The following is a 25,114-nucleotide window of genomic DNA, read 5'->3' on the forward strand; positions in this document are numbered from 1 at the left end:
ACCCTTAAAGTACACCTGATGTTCAGCGGTAATACAACATGGCATATTTCTAATGTTCAGTATAGTGGAAAATAATTCATCAGAGAAGAGAAAGATATATGATCAAAAGGGATTTGTTTTGTCGACTGCACTTGACAGAGTTAGCTGTTGAGCTTCTGCTTGTTGTGGCTTTTAATGTGTTGTTCAGGTGATAAAAGGCCATGTCAGATCACAGCTAGTAGGTGTTTCTGGCTTCTAATGGATTCTCTTTGATGTGCTGTTGAGCACACATCCGCAGATTAAAAAAAGCAAAGTGCTTTAGGCATCAATCAGGGTACAAGCTATCAGTGTAATGGGCAAAATAGTGCATTAAGATTCACTCTGTGTGTGTGTGTGTGTGTGTGTGTGTGTGTGTGTGTGTGTGAGAGAGAGTGTGTGTGTGTGTGTGTGTGTGTGTGTGTGTGTGTGTGTGTGCCAGCCTGTGTGATGTTAGCAGAAATTAAATCCTGTATCCAGGCAACTGATACCTGCTGTGGAACTGAGGGATGTGAGGTGACTAGAGCAGAAACATTAGCAGGAAAACTTTGTGTGTGTGTGTGTGTGTGTGTGTGTGTGTGTGTGTGTGTGTGTGTGTGTGTGTGTTGGTGTCTCTCTCCTTCTCTCCCTCTCTCCTTCTCTCTCTCTATGGGTCTCTACGCATGTATGCGTGTGTTTGTGTGTTTGTATGTGTACACAAATGGGATGGTGTATCAGGGTAATATTAAGTACTTGTTTGCGTGGGGTGGGGTGTGGGGGTAATGATAAATAGCTGCGTGGCCTGTTAGCAAGGTGCTTAATTAATGTTTACAACACAGTATTGATTCTTCAGAAATGGCCACCGAGTGTCCTATTACAACATGACTTGGTGGCCTATCTCATTTCCTTTTCTTGGTGCCGTACTGTACGTCCTCTGTTCAAAACAACATCCTACACATTAGTACATCGTTTCCCAACCTTGGGGTCGGGACCCCATGTGGGGTCGCCTGAAATTCAAATGGGGTCACCTGAGATACTGGGTATCTTACAATTTTTTGGGGGGGCTTTTTTGCCTTTATTTGGACAGGACAGTAGAGAGTGACAGGAATCAAGTGGGAGAGAGAGATGGGGTGGGATCAGGAAATGCCCGCAGGGCGGATTTGAACCTGGGTCCCCGTGGGCACTCGGACCCGTATATGGTACGGGCGCTGTGGCGCAGCAGGCTGGGTATCTGGGTATCTTACAATTGACCAGTAGATTACATTAATGTATACATACATTAAATAAAAAAAATAAAAAAACTGTTCAGTGAGTTGTTCCGTGTTGAATGAGGGTCTATGTAGAGCCATAACTCCTGCCTCAGCCCTGTTGTCACCAGGACATGGATGCTAATATCATTAGCCTAATGTCTCACACATGCTAATGGGCTTTGCTGACCGCACTTATGCCAGTGGCACTTGACCGCAGACCCCCCTCCACCCCCCTCTGCTGTGTGGTCACTTGACCTTCTGAACCACATTCAGGTCAGCTTCATTTTGACTTTCCGCAGGGGGTACAGGAAGGATGTTCCTAATATGGGCATAGCATAACTAGGGAAAAGGAGATAATGTAAATATATGTAAATAATATATTCATTCAAATAATAAAATATTCACTCATAGATACTCCTACACACAGAAGGATTTGCCCATATATTTCCATCACTTAGCATTACTATTGTTTTGTATGCATTTGTTGTATGTACTTTGCAGTGTGCACAGATCTGCAGTACTTGCATTAACACTGCAAACATATTTCCATGAACACATAGACACACTTGCATGTACGTACGTACACACACACACAAACACACACACACACACACACACACACACACACACACACACACACACACACACACACACACACACACACACACACACACACTCACACACACTCACACACACTCACAAAGTGAGTAAAAAATGGTTTAGTTTCTGCATCAAATGATCGTTGCCTTGTCCCCTGTAACCTGACCAGGTCTGAGCACTTTCCTGCATGGTCAGTGTTTTTGGAGGAAGCTTGGCCAAGCCCTGCCTTACATTCAGCAGGGGCTTTTACAGTAAGCCATCACTGGGAGACCCTGAGCAACAAGGACCCCAGGCCCATAATAGTCGACCCCACATAACCAAAGCCTCAATTAGCTTTTAAGAGTCTTTCAGGCAGGCCAGCAGAATCAGCCCTAATTGGATGACAGCAGGGCGGCCAACACCACTGCCAGCGACTGCCGCATTAGGGGAAATCCAATTTAGTGCAATCGCCCTTCCTGAGAGGGAGAGAGAGATGGAGAGAAAGAGATAGAGAGAGAAGGAAAGAGAGAGAGGGTGATAGACAGAAAAATGAGCGATAGAAAGAGACTGCAAAGTGCAAAGAGAAATATATATTGTGAGAGAAAAGGAAAGTATGAAGGATCAAGCAATTGAGAAGATCAATGGAGAACTACAGAGCGGTGTCTCTGTATAGGGTAGGAGTGGAGCAGCCGAAGACACCCACTGGGCTTTGATAACTGAGAATGCTCTGATAGGTCAATGTTTTTACAGAGCACAGAGCACCCTTCAACTAGAAAAAGGAAAAGGAGAATTCCCGACACACACACACACACACACACACACACACACACAGAGAGAGAGAGAGAGAGCCTATGGTACATAATGAGCCATGGCATTACACTATCAGGTCCCATCAGTGTTTAACACTAAGGGCCAGCACAACATTGACTTGTCATGACTCACTTTGTTTATCTGGGCTTCATGACCACTTTGTGAATGGCTTTTATAACAAGCTGATTATGGGGAAGAGGGCAGGTGGGCACAGGCACTTTTTAAGCCCTTCACCTCCAAACTCATAGCCAGCCAGCCAGCCTGCCCGCAGCCTCAGATGACTCTGTTAAGCCCCGAGCGTCGCAGGCGCAGAAGTAAGAATGGGGCGGCTTCCAGATGAGTGGCCCGGCTCGACTGATCGCCGCTGACATGTTTGGATTCAGACAGTCGAGGGAGCCAGGCGGGAGGGGGGGGGGGTGGCAGTCGGCAGGGGGTGCAGGGGCAGGGGGTATGCCCCCCTCTGGCGGGTCATGCAAAGACCGCTCGATGAGAAAACGTGAGCGGCACGGGAGGCACACGTGAGGAGACTGTGGCGAGCCAGCCGGGGGTTTATGATATATAAACACATACGGAGATGGAACAGCACACGCACTGGCATGACAGCAGCCTATAGCGTGAGAGAGTGCGCAGCGGAGCTGGCCGCGGGCTTTCCCCAGTCGCCTCTGATTGGGCTCAGATGAGCCGCACGTGCTCAGTGGATGAGAGTGAGCATGCACGCCTGGGCTATTTCAGCTCCATTCATGCATCCTCTTTGGCTGTTTACCCGTCCCATTCACAGCTATCCATTTGCTTATTTGTTCATCCATTCATTAATCCATATAACCATAATAACACTAAAGGTCACGGGACCTTGTGCTGTTATCCTTGTATAAACGGGACATGAATTATTTTATTAATAATATTTATTAGTTTATTATGCCTATCGCCAAAGGGTTTTAAAGTGACATCATCACTGTACACAAAGCTCATCACTTTTCTCTTGCATCTGTTCATCTGTGCATTAACGGATTGTGGGACTTTTATTTTGAATGGCAACATTGTCTTTTAGCTTTTGAGGTGGTGTTTATTTACTACCTCATGCGTAACCACGGTTATCGCATCCTAAATTTGTGGATGCACATGTTGGTTGTTTCAAGGGTCATCCTTCAACTTCAGGTGTAAATATGCCAATCAGACACGAGTCGCTTGTTTTGGAAGGTGTAACAAGATGGTCTAAACAAACTGGATACAGACAAACTATCAAAAGCAGTGTAAACCCAGTCAGTGTGTCTAATCCATGCATGTCTATATATACAGTATAGAGAGAGAGGGAGAGACCTGACCCTGACTGCCCGTGTGTATAATTCATAGTGGCACACAGAGGGTTTCTCCTGGAGTAAACGATGCAGTCCGGTGTTCGCTGGGAGGGAAAGGGATGCACTCTATGAATTAAAGATGGCAGATGCTCATCACGGGGGTGGTTAACAAAAGGATCACAGGGTTTTTCATTCTGAATGCTCTTAGTCAGATAAACACATCCATGCACGCACACAAGAGAGAGAGAGAGAGAGAGAGAGAGATGGAGAGAGAGATGGAGAGAGATGGAAAGAGAGAGAGAAAGCAGGTGAGAGACTGTGAAAGAGAGAGGAGAAGAGAGAAAGCGAGAGAGTGCTGTCCTTACGTGACAGCCTTATTGTTCTGGCCACAGGCTGTGTTGTGGTTCTGGGGAGCTGTGCTGACTTAAGCCTTTTAAAATGTCAAACAAAATGTCACACTCGTTTCTCTCCTTTTCACTAAAGAAGCACCTCTCCTTCCAACCTGGGAACACAACCAAAACAAAGCGTCTCACATCTAATCTCAGACTGCTACGCTGGGGCCTGGACCCGCTAAGGCTCGGTTGCACTGCTTTAAGACCACATAGTATGCTCTCAATCAGCTGTATAGCCGCCATGGCTAAGGTTAGCCCAGGCCACCTATTCAAAGCCCCAAATGTCCCCTGGCCTCTGCATCTGACACACTGTTGTCACTGCACTGTGGCCTCAGAGGCCATCACCTCTGGTCACTGATCCACACCAGACACAGAGTAGCTAGAGTGACAGAGAAGGGAAGGAGAAGAGAAAGAAGGAAAGAAAGAGAGGAGAAGTGAAGAAAGGGAAGAAGAGACAAAGAGATGGGACAGGAAGAGTGATAACAAAGGTCAGCGATAAGGGCCTGTGTCCACCAATTGAGTTTTATACGCCGACGGCGGCTATTTTCTATACAAATCCTATGAAGTTCAGTGTTTTTTCCGCAGCGCTCAGAACGCTGAAAGTTAAAATCTGTTGAACTTTTGCTGGGCTCGTCAATGTCACTTTTCTCTCGATGACTGTAACCTAGCAACAATAAACACTTCACCTAAGCGCTCTGAAAATGAGGTTGAGGGCGCTATCAGCGCAAAAAAATGTGATTGGTAGACACGGGCCCTAATGGGCTTGATTTTCATTGATTTTCTGTTTTATGATTTATCTATCAGTTATTGATTTTATGCTTTACAGGCTTATGTTATGTTATATATGACTGAGCTGATTACTGAGTGAAAGTATGTTCCTCTCACTCTGCTCCTGCACCAGCGCGAGGGAAGTCCAGTTAAGTCCAAAGTCCAGTCTTTGGCATTCGTGGCCCTCTTCTCTTAAGACAGTCATGCTATCTCTGTGCAGCCGAGAGATTCAGGGACTGAGACAGAGATAGAGTCAGCTCGCTCTGTCCTTGCGTAAGCTGTCAAACTGAGACGGACTCTAGTAACAAAGATAACTAAAGAAGATGAATTTGTGTCATATGACACATTAACAGGGATAATATTTAAAATGTTGCCAGGTGATGCACACAGTGACGTGTGCGTACATGCATGTTAGTCTGGGTTTGTTTTTGTCTCTGAGAACATATCTATGGGTCCAGCACGTGTCCGTGCAACTGTACCATTATTCTGCTCTAGTCCGGGAGCCGCTGGAAGCAGTGAGTCAGGCTCTTACACATGCACCTCATCCTCATAAAAACCCAGTGTGTGTGTTTGTGTGTGTGTGTGTGTGTGTGTGTGTGTGTGTGTGTGTGTGTGTGTGTGTGTGTGCGTGTGTGCGTGTGTATGTGTGTGTGTGTGTGTGTGTGTGTGTGTGTGTGTGTGTGTGTGTGTGTGTGCGTGTGTATGTGTGTGTGTGTGTATGTGTGTGTGTGTGTGTGCGTGTGTGTGTCTGTGTGTATGTGTGTGTGTCTGTGTGTGTGTGTGTGTGTGTGTGTGTGTATGTTGGGGAAGAAGCTTATCTGTGCATGCAGTATGCACTGTTGCCTCCCAGTGGATGGAGCACAAATGAAAGTGTGACTCCCCTCAGAATCCCCCTGCTCCTATGGGGAACGCTTGTGCTACGCTAACACAGGAGCAGCAGCTTTCTATTAGCTTTCCTGGAGGCTGACACAGGCAGAGATGTGCTCTTACGAATCCCCGTTCCCTCCTCCTCCTCCTCCTCCTCCTCCCCCTCCTCCTCCCTGCACCCAGCGCTGGTGTGGGATCTCCCTGACCCGGCCCCCGTCTCTCAACTCAACCGCCTTCACGTGGCTCGCTGTCGCCACCTAGTGGAGCACAGCACCCCCGTCACACCTGCAGAACCCCACATGAACGTTGATGCCAAACGCCGAGATGTGTGGACGCTGAGAGGAAGTATGTGTGTGTGTGTGTGTGTGTGTGTGTGTGTGTGTGTGTGTGTGTGTGTGTGTGAAGGGGGGTGCGCATGCTTCTGTAGCTCCTCCTGAAGTTTTGCGTGGGCGCGGCGCTGATCCGGCGCGTTTATGAGAAGGGTCCCGAAGAGGCAAGCTGAGTGCTCCTTCAAGAACTCGCTTTAATCTCCCCATCGGCTCCACATCCAAAGCCACTGCAGCCTCCTCCCACATAACCAGGATTAGACAGACCATTAATTCAGCTCTGCACACCTCCAGAGGCACTTTCATTTTCTCTTTCTATCTATCCATTCATCTCTCTCTATCTCTAACTCCCTCCCTGTCATTCCGATATTCTCTTTCTTTATCTGCATAATACTGTTCTTTCCACCAATCAGAAAGTAGAAGGATTTTCAAAATATTAATAGAATGACTAGTTGCTTTTGTGAGTCTTTTTCTTCCACCATCTTCTTGTTTCTCCATCTCATTGACTAACTCTTCTTCCACTCCCTCTCTCTCTCTCTCCCTCTCTTTCTCTCTCACTCTCTTTCTCTCTCACTCTCCAACTGACAAATACAGGTTGCAAAGAGAAGCAGCACAAACTAAAAATATGCTCATATTGAACAAAAGAACGCCTTAATGAATGAAACATGAATGAATCAGATCTAGCTGCAACATTTCCACAGCCTTGCGTTGGCACTGGCAGCTTCCAGCACCACCCAACACAAAACGCTTCTCTGCGTAGGAGAACTTAAGAAAAGACAGCATCGGATCACTGAAGGGCACAAATTGTGTCCTTTCACTGAACATGACCTCCACCATTTTACCTCCTCCAGCACCCCCCACCATACTGCACCCGCCCACCACCCCAACCCCCACCCCTCACCCCCGGCAAGACGCATGGGTTGGCAGACGGTTGGAATGCGTGGATCTTGGTCGATGCCCATTGATTCTATGCTGTAATCCAGTCCCCGTCTGGCTGAATAATTCAGGACAGGAGTCGACCATCGGGGCTGTGAGAGACCCGAGAACAACAACCAAGAGTCACGAGGCTCTGCATCCTCTCAATGATGAGGACAAAAACACATTCTCAGAAAATAGACACACGTGCATCTGTGCACACGGAAACTGTCTAATGCAAATTTTACACACAGATTAGATAAATACATACATAGAGAGACATACACACATATACGCACACACATATACACACGTTACTCTTGCACATATACTGTAGTATGCATACAAATTAATAGAAGCGAACATCAACACGTACACAGACATGTGCAAAACGAGACACTTGCGCGCACACAGGCACGCTAGTAAACAGTTTGTCTTCTTCTGTTAAATATATTCATGCATATTATTGTACATGACACACATAGGAATACATCCACATGCACTCTGCACACACACACACACACACACACACACACACACACACACAAACCGCAGATGTGGCTTGCTATGTCCCTGCAGCAGGAGCAGGAGACACATGCAGACCACAAACGCTCCCGTGCACCATCTGTGAGGTTACACAACCACTGAAACACCTAAGGAGCCACCGGAGGTGACGGTCAACCCCACTCTCTCTTTTTCTCTCTCTCTCTCTCTCTCTCTCTCTCTCTCTCTCTCTCCATCTCTTTCTCACACACACTTTCTCTCTCTCTATCTTTCTCTTTCTCTCTCTCTCTCGCTTGCTCTTCCCCTTCATCTCTCGCTCTCTCTGTCTCTGTGCTTTGGCTCTTCTCCATGATCTCTCTCTCTCTCTCTTTCCATTTTGTGTCTCCATCTCTCTTCCACTCTTTCACAAACCTCTCAGATTCCATTACAGCCATAGCCGTGACAAAGCATGGCCCATGGCAAACTGGTCATGTGACATTCAGCTTGGCGGGCATACAGAAGCCTCGCTTTCATGCCCATCCAACCCTCTCCCCCCACACACACACACACATACACACACACCCTTCTACCTTCCATCCTCCTGTATCCTGAGCGAAAATGCACAGTGCGGCTATTTCTGGCAGATTCCGTGAAATACTGTGACTGCTGTCATACGGATTTGTAGCGGAACAGCCTAGGGGTTGCTTTCGCTATTTTCAGAAAAGAGAGGAGAGAATCACATCCGTGGCATTCAATGCGCCTCTACAAAATGTGCCACTATAAAAGCTGAGAGAGAATCAACATTTCTCCATTAAACACGCAGCTTTAGGCTATAAAGAAGGGCAATGCCACTTATGACATCAGCCAAGTTACTTATGTAAACATTATTCATCCTGAGGCCATCAAAAGCATGATGCCCAAAAAGGACTTCATTGCAATTCAAGCACTGAAGCACTCAGACTTAGCAAGATGGTGGATATTGAAGGTGTTTCAGTATCAAGTTATTTTACCGTCATTTCCATGTGATACACACATAGAGAAAAGCCTTATGTACAATAATTCTGTCCTTTACCAGTGTTCAACACATACATTTGCATTAAATAGTACATTTTTGTAGGTTGAACCATAACATAAATTCCAGCAAAACTAAAACGGATTGTTCTCTCTCAGTTCATCCTTTCATGTGGTATACTATACAAAACATGAAGACCATATGCATTGTCCATATATTCATGTCCTTCCATTGCAAGGTCTCACAATTGCATGCTATTTTAGGTGTCATCAAAACACATCACAGAAAATCTCTTCTTAAGCTTTTAGACCATTACAACACCTGGCTATATCATCATTGTAAAATGACAATTTCAGTAATGTACCATCACTAGCACATTTCAGTATGTGTATGTGTCAGGTCCTGTTGAAAGGGAATGTGTTTTTCTTTCCCACTGGCCTCTCCCAGACACAAAGAGATGGAGGCGCATACACACACACGCACACACACAAACACACACACTTACACACACACCTGTCATTGTCTCCATCCCATTCTTAATGCTGTGCAATAAAAAACAAAACAATCTCTTGGTCTTCCTGTGCACATTAGAGTGGCGTGGCATTAAGCCGTGTGCCCAGAGCCTCGCCACGGACGCATCTGCCACTGCAGGGAGCCTGCCCACCACGAAGCCTCTGAATAAATCATGGATGGAGACAGTGGAGGGGTAAGAGAGTGGCGGTGGGGGTGGGGGAGATACTGGTTGGTGGGTGGGGTGGCATCTGAGAGCAAGTGTGGCAGAACGGCGCTGTCACCATGGCTTGCGGCAAAAACGGGTGATTTGGGCGAAGCGTTCTGCTGCGCTGCATGTGTGTGTGTGTGTGTGTGTGTGTGTGTGTGTGTGTGTGTGTGGTGCTGGGTGGGGGGTGGAGAGATGAAGGCTATGGAAAATCCTCACTTGTGATTGCCACCACTCTCTCAATAGGGGAGAGAGATCAGAGTGCTTATTTATAACAAAATGTCAGGCTGCCTCTGCCTCTGAGACCAGACTCGCGGAGGCGTATAATACAACGAATAAAATAATTTTATTCTGGCAATTACTGCTCTGGAAATCAATATCTATCTATTTATATACAACATTGAAATATTTGGGCAGTTCAAGTCCTATAGGATTTGCAGACACACAATGAAACCTGAGCTCTAAAAGATGAATCTCCGTTCCTCACTTATCTTTTCTCTTGTTCTCCTCCCATTGTTTCCCTTTCTCCTTCTCTTCTCCACTCCTCTCCTGTTCTCCTCTTACTGTTTCCCCTGCTCTCTCTCTCTTCTCTCCCTCTCTTCTCCTCTCCCCTCTCTTCTCCTCTCTTCTCTTCTCTCCTCTCCTCTCCTCTCCTCTCCTCTTCTCTCCCTCTCTTCTCCTCTCCTCTCCTCTTCTCTCCCTCTCCTCTCCTCTCCTCTCCTCTCTCCTCTCTCCTCTCTTCTCTCTTCTCCTCTCCTCTCCTCTCCTCTCCAGCTCTCCTCGGCACTCGCTGTCTCCTTGCCCCCCTCAGAAGTAATTATGAGGTGCTGGTCATTCCGAGTGGAGCGCTGTATTTATAGGTGTGTCTGTTCCTCGTAACAGCACCGGAGAACACACTGCCCAGGCCTCAGCAGCTGACACGTCCTTGGCTCTGGACAGGACGGTCTGTTTGCTCTGCTGTTCTGTCTGCTGTCATAAGGAAATAACACAGCACTTGTCTCTTGCACTTAAAAGAACCCTTTACCGGTGGGAAAGGTGCTCCTCAAGGACATCTTAACGGGTGAGAACTGTCATCAAAACGATATATGACCCTAGGAATTGTAGAAAAACTGTCACTCAGGATTGTTGAGCAAAAACCGTCAAGGTTATTAAACAAAGACTTGCTAAAAGGCCATGAAAGTTTCTAGACTGACACACACCACCCCACCCCACCCCACCCAATCCCCCACCTCCATACACATTTCCAAAAATGCTTTTGTCAACCCTAACACCGGTTTGATCAAGCAATGTGGGCAAAAAGCAAACAAGCAAGCAAGCAAGCAAGGAAGTCATTATCCTCTCTCCGCTAATGGCTCCTGGACAGGATATTAAAACATAGGGGGCAATGAGAGTGATGGGTGATGGCCAGAGAGAACATGATCATTACAGAAGACTAATCACCGGTAATCTCACTCCCACTCTCATCCTCGCTTCGCTTCACTCGCTCACTCCACCAGCAGACAGACACAACCTCGCTGTCTAAGAGAGAAAGAGCTCCTCTAAAAAAAAAAGCACAGTATGTACTGAGAGCTTAATGAAAAGAAAATGAATGAGCTTCAGAGGATGCATGTGTGTGTGTACCTGCGCCTTGTGTTGACTGAACATTCAGGCCTGACTGAGCAGGGGGACATTTGTGTTTGCTCAAGGGAAATAGCCTGAAAGCTCTGGGGGCTGTGATTGAGTGGAGGGTAACTCGTGGGGGTGCCCACCCAGCATCAGGGTGTATGGAAGGATACGGCTCACTACTGGCCCACGTCTGGTCCACATCTGGCCCACATCTGGCATGGTTCTGGCAGTGACAGCACACTTGAACTTCAGAGTTAGTAACTCTCTGGACTCTGGATTTGAACCTCAGCTATGTAATACATTTGGGTGTAACAGGGACTATCACACTCACTGTCTGTGTTTCGCTTTCACTATCTCTCTCTCTCTCTCTCTCTCAATTCTCTCTCTCTCAGCATTTACTGTACTCTTGTGCAACTTTCTCTATAGCTTTTCATTCTACCTTTCTACCTTTTTACCTGCTTTATCCTGTGTCAACACCTTTATATCTTCTCTCTCTTCAATCTTTCTCTGTGTCTGCTTAGCCAAGCAGGGTTGGAGGTGTGGTAGTGATGTGTGTGTGTGTGCGTATGTGTGTGTGTTTGAGTATGTATGTGTGTGTGTGTGTTTGTGTGTGTGTGTGCAAAGGGATTCATGCATCCTGCTTAATGGTCCTCTTCCACCTGCGCAGTTCGGCCTGCTGGTGCGTGATAATCCCCCCCTTCATTTCCTGTGCCTGGTAATGAGAGCGCTATCCCTAGCCACCGTCACTCCCACCTCCATCACCACCAACCACACCTCGGCCAGGCCAAACATGCCAAGCATATGACGCCAGCATGCTACGGTACCCCTCTCACCTCTCAGCCATTCCATGCGGGCACCAGGGCACACCCTTTTTGGACAGCCGTCCAGAGGCTGACGTAGATCAAAGACCTGAGAGAGACAAGAGGAGCTACACTGTGTACTCAGAGTATCCAATCACTTTCCTGGCTGTTCTCATTTACAACATCTAGGGCTATCCGTCTGTCTTTTTTACATGGCCACCAATTATGCACCAGGCTGAAGGTTATCTAATTATCTTTGCGCAAGACCAAGGGTTATCTACTATCTGTGTGCTCTGAAATGATCGTAGGTTATCTCCAACTTCCCAGAATGTGACCTCTCCCCACTCTACAGCACAGAGTCGTGGAAGCATAAACAAGCCGGTTCATGGTGATCCGCTCTGCCAGAACTTGGCAGAATCGAAATGTGAGCCACGCGCTGCCAAGCGATGCCTGTCCGAGGATCGATGGGACAGCAGCGTCTGCGTACACACTGAAGGGTTATCAAATGTCCTGCTTGGCAGCTCCATAGGGGCAGCCTCATGCCAGAAGGGATAACTGACCCCCTCTATCAGCTGTCTATTGGTGAAGGATGTCGAGAATCCACAGCAGGCCTCTCTTGCTAAGGGCTTTGTAGCAGAAAATAAACTTTTGGTGGTTTCAAAGCAAAAACATCCTTTGTGGCTTACAGTTTTGCTATATACTGTAGCTGGTAGCTAAACAAGCCCCCTTAACATGTTTCAGTGGAGAAGATAACTGTCGTTGTTTACTATCTAACAACAGCTATAGTGAAATAGTCTCTACCAGGACTCACCTAGGCTCTAAACTGCATCTAAAGTTTCAACAGCTGTAAATACACAATGTTCCCAAGTGTATGTAAGCATGTGTGTGTCAGTGATTTGTCATTATGCAGACATCCAGACATAATAATCAGCTATATTAGGGAATACACTTATACTGTCTGCAATTTGGAAGTAATAGTTTAAGTGAAATGATCAACAATGCTTGCATCAGAGAGATGGTGAGTGGTCTGCAGTGTTTGTAAATGTTAATAATAATATTTTTGTCTAGACTCAAAACCCCCTTCACTCTCTAGCATGGTAGGGGGATTGAGGATTGAGTCTAATTGGAGGTCTATGGAGGTCTATATTGAGTCTATGGAGGATTGAGTCTAATTCCAAGACAGACAAAGAAAATTGTGTATCGACTCTCCACAATAGCATCTTTTATAACTACTAAAATACAACTTACTGTGTTGAATAGGTTGATATTTCTAAGAAACACACAGTGAATGTATGTTAAAAATTGTATTGTTTGAGTATATTTGTTTGAGAGAGGGGGTAGTTATCTGTGTGTAAAGAGAGAAAGAGACAGGCAGAGAGAGAAAAACACAGTGAATCAATGTGTTATTGATTACCTCCTCAAATAACACGACCAAAATAATCTCTCTGCCCTTCCAAACAAAGAGTACAGAGACAGAGAGAGAGAGAGTTAGGGAGCAATATAGTTGAAATAAGTAGAACGCTAAAGCGGTATACTCTCTAAAGGAAAGACAGAATGCATGGACATCCATTTAAAGGAATGGAGAGAATGCATGGACAGAAAGAGAAGTGCTAGACAAATGATTGAAATATAGATAGATAGATAGATAGATAGATAGATAGATAGATAGACAGATAGATAGATAGCCCCCTACCATCTTCATCATGATATCGACGTGTGACTTTAATAACACGATTCATCAGCAATTCCTGTCTATGTCTATGCAGAGGCCTAGCCCCATGGAATTGGGGTGTATCTCATTTCTTTGTGGAGAAAATGCCTGGAAACCCAGAAGGGTGGGCTAAGTCAATGGCATCGATATTTTAATGGGGCAACAGTAGATCTTGGAACGCGTCCAGACTCTTAATCAACCCCTTTTACTCTGACCTTGCAGTGAAGAATTACTCGTCTGACAAGTGGGCTACTCCCATCGCTGGACGCGCCCCAGACTTTTCGCTTTAAAAGAGGAAAACGAATGAGCCCGTTCAAAGAAATGGCTACCTGGGTGTAAGAAGAGGCTCTTCTACTGGGAATTTAGTCTAGTGCTGTAGTAAAGCATTTTATTCATTGCCAATAAATGTCATTTACAGCACATTATTTTTAACAGCCATTAATATATACCAGGATCTGTTAAGCACTCAATTAAATTAGATTAGAAAAAACAATGGCAACGATGACTTTGAAAGCCAGACTTACAAAAGTATAATTGGCAAATTGGCTGTGTTACTATATGCATTAGCATTTCAGATCCATCATAAATCTTTTAAATGAGGACAGGGATGTCACTTGTCTCTTTTGTCATGTCTAGATGTTAGATGGGACACTAGAGTGTGTGTGTGTGCCTGTGTGTGCATGTGCGTGCATGTCTGCATGTGCTTGTGTGTGTGTGCATGTGAGCGCATGTGCGCATGCGTGTGTGTGTGTGTGTGTGTGTGTGTGTGTGTGTGTGTGTGTGTGTGTGTGTGAGAGAGAGTGTGAGCGTGTGTGTTTTGTGTTTTGTGTGTGTGTGTGTGTGTGTGCATACAGTACATGAGTGTGTGTGTGTGTGTGTGTGCGTGGTTGTAGAAATGTACAACCTACCGTCCTTTTGGGGGGGGGTCCGGTGTGGCGGGTGGGTGACGGATCAAAACGAAAATCAATGGTCCCGTGTCATCTTTGTGGGGCTACATGCCCACCAAGTTTGGTGCAGCCCGGTCTTTCAGTGTCCCGGGAATTGTTGACAGAAAAAAAAACTAGCTATGCTAGCAGCAGTCATAATAAGGGGAAATGAGATTCGTTTCAAAGTAGAAATATTCGATTTTACACCATACTAATCTCCCATAATAAGGCCAAGTCAAAGTACCCTTATAATGCATGTTCAATGCATATTGTGATTGCAATGTTCTGGCTGTGATATGGGAGCAGACATCATTTGGCTCCATCCGCTCCATCTGTTAAGCGTGTGCCAGACCAAAATAATCTTTGTCTGGTTTCCAAGACCAAAGGATTCAATGTATGGTAGTGGATGCAAAGATTCAAAATATACTGAATGAGTATTTCTCTGTTGTGCAAATGGAGTGTGAATGAAAGGTTGAAGCTCTGGTCTCTGTGTCATTCCAAATCAATTTAAAATTGTGATTGTTTTCCTTTATTGATCGATGAGTCCACTCCCCGGAGCAACAGACCTCTCCGCTGCTCCATATCTACAGCTGTGACTAACACGGGAGTGACAGCTGCAAAGCCCATCACGCAAACACTGATTTAAAACTGTGTCATCCATCTCACGGAGGACGTTTGATCAATCTGGGTGATCGATGCAATTTACGTAAAAGTTGTGCATTTAAAAAAAAAAAAAAACACAGCCAGACAAAGCACTTCAGTTTTAGTCTGTAACAGTAGAATCCCAATGAATCCAAGTAACCTAACAACATACTACCTCATAGAAGTTGATTTCACACACTCATTCACTTCAATTGGAGATATGTAATTGAATGGTGGTTTGCAGCCAAGTAATGAGGAAAGCTCCGGGTGACCAGCAAAGAGGGAAGAATCGCAGCGTGACCCCAGCTTCGGGTTCACCAAGAACCCTGCGAGGCCAGTGGCACTCCGGGCTGATGAAAAAGCCCTCCAATTAGTCCCTCTTAGGGGTCATGCATTTTTAAACACAGCCAAGGCAGGCTGGGGCCAGACCAGCAGAGATCTGCGACTCTAATTTGCCACATCACCTTTCTCCTCATTACCCAGACCGATGATTCATTGCTCTCTCTCTCTTGCTGATATTCTTCTCCTTTTCACTATTTTCATAATGTTTGCACATTAGTGGGTGGGCTGTATGAATCATCTTTGTCTGTCTGCCCATTCTCCTGAGTCCGGTGGGAGGTTGCCTGGCAAACGCACAAGACAAATAGGGGCCGGAAGCATGTAAACACTTATGCTGTGCTCTGCAATTAGGCGGAGGAGCGGGGAGGCTACAGTAAAACGAGGCCACTCGAACAGCAGCGGTGATCGATGCCGCTGAACAAATGACCTGTGCGGTCAGATTTAAGTGTGTTTGGCAACCTGTGCACTGTGCACTGTAGAAGCACATGAAGATATAAACACAGTTCACCTACTTCTCCCTGGTAACAATTACGGAGTCGTTGAAAGCTTTGCGTACAGTACATCTAATGAATTTCACTCATTGATTAATAAACTTGTAATCCAATGAGCCTGAATGTGTTGGTAATGCTATGAAACCACAAAAGGAGAAGAAGAACAATCATGTAGACACAAGCATACAGGCACACACAGATTGTGAGGGATTAAAAGGCCTTTTTTCCAAAGAAAATTAAATTAGCATGTATAAAAAATATATAAAATGAATTGTGCTTTTTTAGAGAAAAGACACATTTTTATTTGTAAACATCCTGATCTCAGGTCAGAGAAAGTCATCCTTAGAACGGGCGGGTTCTACGGGGTCCAATAAAACGGATCCTCTTGGGACATGACTGCAAGACGGCTCTTAAGAGGACGGCATTTTTCCTCCCTCAGGCCAATCAGCGGATGAGAGTGTTCCTTCCGCGGCTTGAGTGCTCTGAGATGACGGGTTCTCCTCGACAGGCTAGGGATTGATTTTTCAACACTTTCAAAGCCAACGCGGGGCGCCTTCCAAACCTTCTCAACAGGTGCATTAACCTAATTGTCTGAAGTCGGCACCGGGAGACTGGGAGGTGAGTGGGTGCAGTCTGCCCACATGCACACACACACACACACAATGTCTCTCTCTCTATTACACACACACACACACACACACACACACACACACACACACACACACACACACACACACACACACACACACACACAGATGTGATGTACACAACTTTACACACCCACCACCCACACACAGTGTGAACTAACAGATATATAAAACAGTGGTGAGGAAAAAATAAATTGTTGCACAATAGACGTACAAAGACACACCACTACAATTATAGAAACAAATAAACATATACAGAGAGAGAGAGATTACTAAAAAAAGTGATGAGGACACAAAAAAATCTGACAGATATTTGCCTCTGTCTGATAGATAATGTATGCCACTGTATTGCATACTGAATATGGCTTAAGATACTTGTCTCTGTCTGATAATGCATGGTAATGTATGTCTCTATGACGCATCATGTAACCCTTTCCAGTGAGTGACAAAGCTACCTCCGCCTTCAGTACACAGCATGGGCCCAGGCAGACGGACAACTGAGCAGTGCTGGCCCAGGTCTGGCAAGAACCCGTTTCAGAATCAGAAGCCTGGATGCTCAATGTGAAACTCAAGGGCAGACCTGCTGCTTATCTGCCAGTTACATAACACTCAGCAGGAGGGACATTTGTCAACATTCCCATCATGCAATATGCTTTTCTCCGACTGCCACCGACACCAGAAGAAATGAAAAAGAAGAAGAATGAGATTTGGGCCTTTGAATGAGATCTAGCAAAGAAAGATGACTGTGCAGTTGATAATGGCACCACACCCTAGAGGGTATATGTGAAGACTACTTGTGAAGACTACATGTGAAGGCTGCATGTGAAGGCTGCATGTAAAGGCTGCATGTGAAGGCTACATGTGATGGATACATGTGAAGGCTACATGTGACTACCTTGTGAACTCTGTTTTGATAATGTGATTGATTATCTCTAAGATATTAAACTGCTGAAAAGCCATCAGTCTTCTGCCACGCACTTAGGAACGACGTGTATCTGTCAGACATAAAGGTCCATGCTCCCTTAGGTGCAACACTACACACACACACACACACACACACACACACACACACACACACACACACATCCTTGGAGAGCCTGTCTGTTATAGCAGCAGATGCCACTAATCATAAATCTCACTGCGAGATGAAAATAAGAAGACAAGAAGGCCATCTGGGAGAGACCTGACCACACACACACACACACACACACACACACACACACACACACACACACACACACACGCGCGCGCACGCGCGCACAAACATACACACGCTCTCACACACCGACAGCATTTCTCAATGTCTGACTATCTGCAGCCCTTATTCAGCCAAGAAAAATGTTGATATCAAAGCAGCCTAGACTAGATCATGACAGCCTTCAAGAGTGCAATATCATTAAAACAGAATATCATCAAAAACCCAGCAGTCAGCAGTCTTATACCAAAACACACTAGGCTATTCAATGTACTACAATACGCCAATATTTAGGCTTTGACAGAACAATCCAGCTTGTTAAATAATAATAAAAAAACATAATTTGCAATATCATACAAAGCTGTACAAATCAAAGTCAAGTGAGGTTCACAGGTTACTCACCACGGTAACAATGTGTCGAGCAGAGACATGGACGTTCTCGATGTGAACCTCGTGGTCGGTCCGTGCCAGCAGACTGACGCCATGCCTGTGCGGTGCCTGGTGGAATCGGGACTCCATCAGTGCAGCAGGCATCAGCTTAGCCATCCTGGCATGGGACTGGCCCCTGTGCCAGGTGCCCGTCCCCAGGTCAAAGGTCATCTCATGACCCTCACGGTCCACACGGCGGTAGATCAGGTCATTGCTATGGTCCCCAGAAAATCCACCTGTAAGGTATGGGCGACATTTGATGTTGATGTTTCAAATGCTTTAATCAAGGTGACTTGTTATCAAGTTCCAACAAATTAGTCAGTCTGTACACTGATCAAAAATGCTGTTGTTGTGTCAGAGGATAGACTACACATTTTAGTGCATGCTAGTATATGTTTTCTCTCATTACATGGCGAAAAGTAGAAAACCATTCTACCATTCTCTGGGGTTTATCAGTGTTTTATCAAATCTATAGGCTATATAGCCTATCTATCTTTTATAAAATCTATAGGCTATATAGCCTATCTATAGGCTATAATACATATTATAGCCTATAGAACAGTGGTGTCATAATACAATATACCGTCATATAAAAAGCCAAGGTGGAAGGTAATTCTGACAGTACAAGGGAGAAGAACATTGCACAGAAAGAGTGGAAATAGTGGAGGTGAGGAGGAAATGTTGTCTGCTGTACTGCTGTTTAATTAAGTTGTTCATTCACTCATCCATCAGTGCCCTCAGCAATGAAGATCTGGCTTATTGCCAGACCCTCATTTCCCCACCCAAATCCCAAACCCATCAAAACATCACATTCATTGGGTCTGACTTAGGGGAATTGTGTATGTGTATGTGTGAGGGAGAGGGTCTTCTGAAGGTGACCATTAAGGGCCGTCAGTTTACCAGCAAACTGTCAAATCAGGGTCACTCCATTTTATATACTGTGCTACAACAGCAAGTATGGTCTTCTGAATCCCAGACCCCTCGTGCATTTCTACAAACCATGGTCTATTAATCAAACGCTGAGACACTTTAATGAAAAGGACCAGTCACCGTAGAACAGAACTATGGCTATGTGTCACTGGTATGTTCATTTTGATAGGCTATATAATTAGTTATTACTACATAATCAAGACTTAACAAATATGGTGAGTAGCCTATGGTGATACAATTGAGTAATGGTGATAAAATTGATGAATAACCAATAGATGAGAAATGCTTCTTCGCATAGTTCAAATCGCGGTTCAACATAGGGATCGTGTTTCATTACAGACGCACTGCACCGCTCCATCATCTAAGCGTCTTATATACGTTTCCCTAAGCAGCCTTTACCATAACAGTTGGCACGTTTTCTCCCCGGCGACAGCGTTGTTTTCGGACGGTTGCTAGCCCTGGTGCTGAAAGGAGCTCTGTCATTGGGCCGAGGATGGGAATACAGTCGGCTGCTGAGAGGCGACCAAATATGCCTGGAAACGTGTCTATAAAGAAGATGCATCATAGCCTACCCGTATTAACGATAAAAGTCGTCTCAATTCACCTGAGTAACGGAGTTGGCTAGACTGACAGTAGACAGCAGAGCTATACACGTACGCCATGAAACTATACAATCATGTAATCTGCTCCGCTGACACATTTATGGTAGATGTATTATTATTCTGTGCATGATGGACCACATAATGGTTGACAATCAATCATTATGCTGGGCACCGGTCGCCAAGCACCAGCATACGCCCAAATGTACGGTCACCTAAAATCACACATTTAACACAGTTCCTTAATTTAACACACTTCCTTAATTTGAACGTCTTACCTGTTATTCCAATACGTAGCAATACGCATGCTGCAACCAAAAATCCCATTCTTCTCGGCATGTTACCGTAAAGTTAGTTCACCACCGTGCTCACATTCAAGACGACTGGCTGACACTTGGGAAATGTAACCTACACTGCTTCCGCACTATTGTTCTTTAAGGACGAACCCCCCTAAAGACACCACAATGCTCGTTTTGCTAAATTCAACGTCAAAAAAATCAAATGTAATAGTTTCCTTTACAACCGCGCTTGCACAGCTACATCCCTGGCGAAGCTGCAGCTGCTCTGCCGCTCCTTCTGCATAATAAATGAGGGGGTTTGACCGTACACAAACACGCGTAGAATATACTCTTATCACCCCTGGCTTCGCTTGATTCCCTTCTTGGCATTTGTATTCTTTAGGTAATCGTAAATAACAGTTTCAGATATTACCATGTTGGCTATGGCACCATTTTGTAACAATATTTTCTCCCAAAAAAATGGTCTATGTGAACGTATATAATTTTCTATTTTTTGATAGAAATTCATTTCTGTCGGGAGAGTGTGCTATCCATAGTTTACTGCCTGGACTGATCTGTATAATTTGTCAGTAAAAGATTTCTCCATGTTGCATTGGTGATTTTTCATCATTAGATCCTTATTCTAACCATCTGTAAGATTAAATATTTGAGGAGAAAGATATACAGTAGATGTGACCTGGCAATAGCTTGGGTAGGTACTGTGTGAGCTATGGAATGGCAAGCTTTACACAGAGCTCCACTGCAAGTGATGGTTTCAGCTCCATGTCGAGATGATGCTGGTAAGGAACCTCTACAGGACTGATACATTTGAAGAAAGAGAGAGACCAAACTCCTCTGTCAAATATTTAGTCTTGTTGGTGTAGGACTGTGGGTAGTTACTGTGGGTAGTTGATGTGTACATTCATATGAATGAGATGTTTGAGGACTGCGTGAACTATAATTCATTGCAAAACAACAAAGGCATTGATTTTCCATTTTAATGCCAATTCTATATTTTCATAGTAGCCTACTGTTTTTCATGGTTCTGACTGAGAAAGGTTATGGTTCTTGACAGATGCTTTTGTCCAAGGTGACAACAATAACAATAAACATTACCACCAAAAGTTAACAGCTAAAACTAGTCATATAACCTACATAAAAATACTAATAATAGTAATAGACTAAATAATACTAAATTAAAACAGACTAATAACAATACCAAACCATCAGAATAACAACAATCATAAACACATACAAACCAGAATTCAATACTCCAATTATACGACTGACATATATGCATGTTGCTGTTCATGATATCAATGGGCATATAAAAGATTCTGAATGATAATCATAAGAGTAATTCTTTGTCGTCCCATGATAAATAGATTTGTCATATTACCCAACACGTCTAACATAAACATCAACATAAAAGGCTGACGAGATCACAACTGAATTTCCTTCCCCATAGGGGTATAAAGGGAGAAATTACATGAAGGGATAATCATCATAAACATGAAGGGATAATCATCAAATTTGAGCCTAAAACAATATCAAATTAACATCTACTGATCCACTCATGCAGCCAAATCCCTTGCCTGTAAAACATACTCCACAAACACGCCAAGCTTTCCAGAGAATGCCCTAGCTTTTCTCAGCAATCTGGGGAAGATTTGCTGGGACTGAGGGAAAGCTTTTTTTTGTTAGAACACTCTAATAGGTGTAGCGGATGACCTACTTCTGTCAGACACTCTGATGCCACAGACCATTTTCTCCATCCTCTCCTCTCTCTCTTTTTCTCTCTCTCTAGCTATATATTGGCTTCTGTCTTTCCCCACTCTCCTCTGTCTGACTGAATCACCCCTCTTTTTTGCTCTCCCTCACTCTGTTAATTGCTTTTCGCCCTCCTGATCCAGTCCTCCTACACCCCTTGCATACAAAGAGTAGCTCGCATCCTGAGGCGTTGTTCAGTGTGGCTCATCCATACTGTATCGGAGAGTGCGTGGGTGCCGCAGACCTCACTGCCATTAACAGGGATGACTTGCAGTATAAGTATATATACTCTTTTGATCCGGAAATTTGGTCTCTGCATTTATCCCAATCCGTGAATTAGCGAAATACACACAGCACACAGTGAGGTGAAGCACACACTAATCCCGGCGCAGTGAGCTGCCTGCATCAACAGCGGTGCTCGGGGAGCAGTGAGGGGTTAGGTGCCTTGCTCAAGGGCACTTCAGCCGTGCCTCCTGGTCAGGGTTCGAACCGGCAACCCTCCGGTTACGGGTCCGAAGTGCTAACCAGTAGGCCACTGCTCCCCGCACTGTTCCATTTATCAAACATAAGCTTAACCTTTTGCAGAGACGTTGTCCCACACATTTATTTTTAGTGTCATCGAAATATCTTAATATGTCGTAAAAGTAACTTGGTATGTGCTTGGTTGCTCAATCAATCAATTGAGAGTTTTTCATTGACCTACACTGATGAATCTGTCAATTCATCCTTTTATTAATTTATTTATTCTAAATGTGTTTGCTGTTTACTACATTATCACTAGCTCTCTGTCTTGGCTAGAAGCTAGGTCTAACTAAATGAATAAATACTAACAGACATTATTACATTTTCTTAGATGAAAGCTTGAAACATAATAGATTTGAAAAGGGTAATGGACAGATGTAAATTAGATTGAATGCCCATCATCTATTGATTCTGTACAATTTGGCTATTTTCTGTTTATATCTTGATTCCTATAGGCTGATAGATGTAGAGAAACATTAAAAGGATTTGATTATTAGTGGACAACTAGCTGTGATTTAAGTTCTGTAGTGTATTTATCAAAACATCAAGTTACCCCCTCCACTGGCAATATATGATAACTGCAATCTGCAGTATCACAAACGCCAATCCTTTTGGCTTTTGTGATACTGCAATCATGCTGTGAAAAGTTATTAAATGTCTTCACCTGCTGGTGGTTCTTTGGAACTACATGGGAAGACCCAAGACATCCTGTGGAATGTCTTGGGTCAAAAATACTGAGCTTGAACAGAGGATTTCTACTTTGGAATCAAGGATTGATGCCCTTCCATCCAAGATAGATGAATCACGAGAGACGTCTCATGAAGTTAGTACTGCAACAAAAACCGGGAATGCAGAGAGTGTACCCGAAAATGCTGATATCACTGCTAATGGAGTGGATGAATGCAATGACTTAAGAAAGCCAAATATGAGTACAGAACATTGACAAACGCAAGATGCCAGACCCAAAAAACAAAATACAAAAGGAACTGTAATTACCTCAGCACATATGTTATGTCAATACCTATGCCTGGTATTAGAAATAGAGCCAGATCAGACATGGCTTGGGGTCCTAAGGAAAACTACCAAACACATCATTGTGCATGTTGGAGCAAATTACATTTACAAAAAACAGCTGTATGTCCAAGAAGGTTTCAAGGAACTTTTATATACCAAATAAGTGTGTCTTACCGGTGTGTTGAGGGATCACACACAGCAGGTTTGGATTTTGGGAAAAAAGGAAAAAATCCTTAATTCAATAGATCCAAATAATCAATGCTCGGGTAGAACCTCCATAAACTGTTGGTAAAAATATTGCATACCAAAGTGAAACATGAGATCCAGTCACAAAGAAGTACAATCAAGATGCAGAGTTTAATTTGGCTGTATACAGGAGAGAGGCACACACAAAGCACAGCGTACTCCAGAATATGCGTCTCTGACTTGACACAGAATTATCCAGGGTTTAAGTACCCAACAGTAAAGGATAGATCATCATACAGTAACAGTGGCAAAGCCAGGAGTCATCCAGTCTACCTTAATTAATGACGCAAATGGCTGTTGACGCAAAATAGACAACAACAAGTGTTATCCACTCTTACATTATTCTCTTACATTATCCATGTTTAGAAGAACAGCACAGATATCATACAGGGTCATGATGCAGACATAGAATCATACTTTTAGTGTCAAAGTGACCCACTAGTGTTAAAATGCAGAACATTAAACCACATATTGGAATATTGGGTCTAATGCAGGACATTAACACCACATATTAGAATATTGGACATAATGCTCTATTCCACTTTCTCTCAGCATGAAATACAAATTTTCATCAGTGGTCCGCTCCCAGCGGAGGGAAGCTTTGTTTTTACAAGACAGTATTCAGTTTAAACACCTGGTTCGCAAAAACATGCTTTCCAGGTGGAATGAACTTTATTGACAATTTCAACCTTTTCTGGAATCGCAGAGAATATTTCAGACTAAGTAGCATAGAACTCAGTTGGATTATGGCAAAAATCCTGAAAACTATCGCCGCTCTCTGCACCACCCAGCATTTTTTCTGCCGACCTTGAGCCGACCCTCTGATAACAGAAGCCGTACAGACGGAACAAGACATCAACAACTTGGCTAAACCAAAACACTCTGCACAAGCTGAAACAGTCATGCAGACCCCTCCCCTCCCCCCCGCTGTAGGGCTGGCTGACATTCACCCGGTAGCCCCCACTGACATAAAAACCTTGGAGGAACATAAACAGCCCACTCAACAATGCCCAGCCACATCCACTGGAACAAATGAGCATGAGGGGATAGGCTATATTGGAGTGCTGCATAAATCTATATCACCTACCAAGGCTGCTGAGACGCTGTGGTCAAAATTAATCCAAGACAACTGGTGTGAGACTGCAGCTTTATTCACGACGCCGGGAGCATGTAACCCACATGAAATATCAAAGTAACAGGCCCACACATCTGTGCAAGGGCCTAGGTTTGGTCTCAGCTTTGGTGGGGACACATCCCCAACTCCTGTTGTCACAATACCAACATTAGTGTTTCAATACCAATACTAAGTGAAGAATCTCAATTTCGATACTTTTGCGATTTTTTTAAAACTTGATTTGGTTTGTGTGATTTGTGAGATCATTCACATCAGTGGCAATCATAGAATTTGATTGACCCTCCACACACACACACACACACACACACACACACACACACACACACACAGACATACATAGAAAGTGATGGTTGTCATCAGTGTTGGACAAGTTGCTTCAAAATCGTATTATGTATTACTCATTACTGTCATTTCAAAATAATTTGT

At 44.4% G+C, this 25,114-nt stretch overlaps 1 protein-coding gene across 2 annotated transcripts in view; it reads right to left on the reverse strand.

Moving 5' to 3' along the window:
- Positions 1 to 23,711, reverse strand: part of ptprr (protein tyrosine phosphatase receptor type R) — a 52,338-nt gene extending 28,627 nt beyond the window's left edge. Inside the window, exons 1-2 of one of the 2 annotated variants that reach the window (XM_048268301.1) lie at positions 23,482 to 23,711; positions 18,168 to 18,430 (exon numbers count right to left, since the gene is read on the reverse strand). In XM_048268301.1, the coding sequence (XP_048124258.1) occupies positions 18,168 to 18,365 (198 nt within the window). In that variant the 5' untranslated portion in view covers positions 18,366 to 18,430; positions 23,482 to 23,711. Of the gene's footprint in view, positions 1 to 18,167; positions 18,431 to 20,001; positions 20,285 to 23,481 lie in introns of those variants that run through there. The other variant, XM_048268300.1, reaches the window with a different exon arrangement.
- Positions 23,712 to 25,114: the final 1,403 nt, after the last annotated feature.

This window comes from Alosa alosa, chromosome 17 (assembly GCF_017589495.1).
Source record: "Alosa alosa isolate M-15738 ecotype Scorff River chromosome 17, AALO_Geno_1.1, whole genome shotgun sequence".
NCBI lineage: Eukaryota > Metazoa > Chordata > Actinopteri > Clupeiformes > Clupeidae > Alosa > Alosa alosa.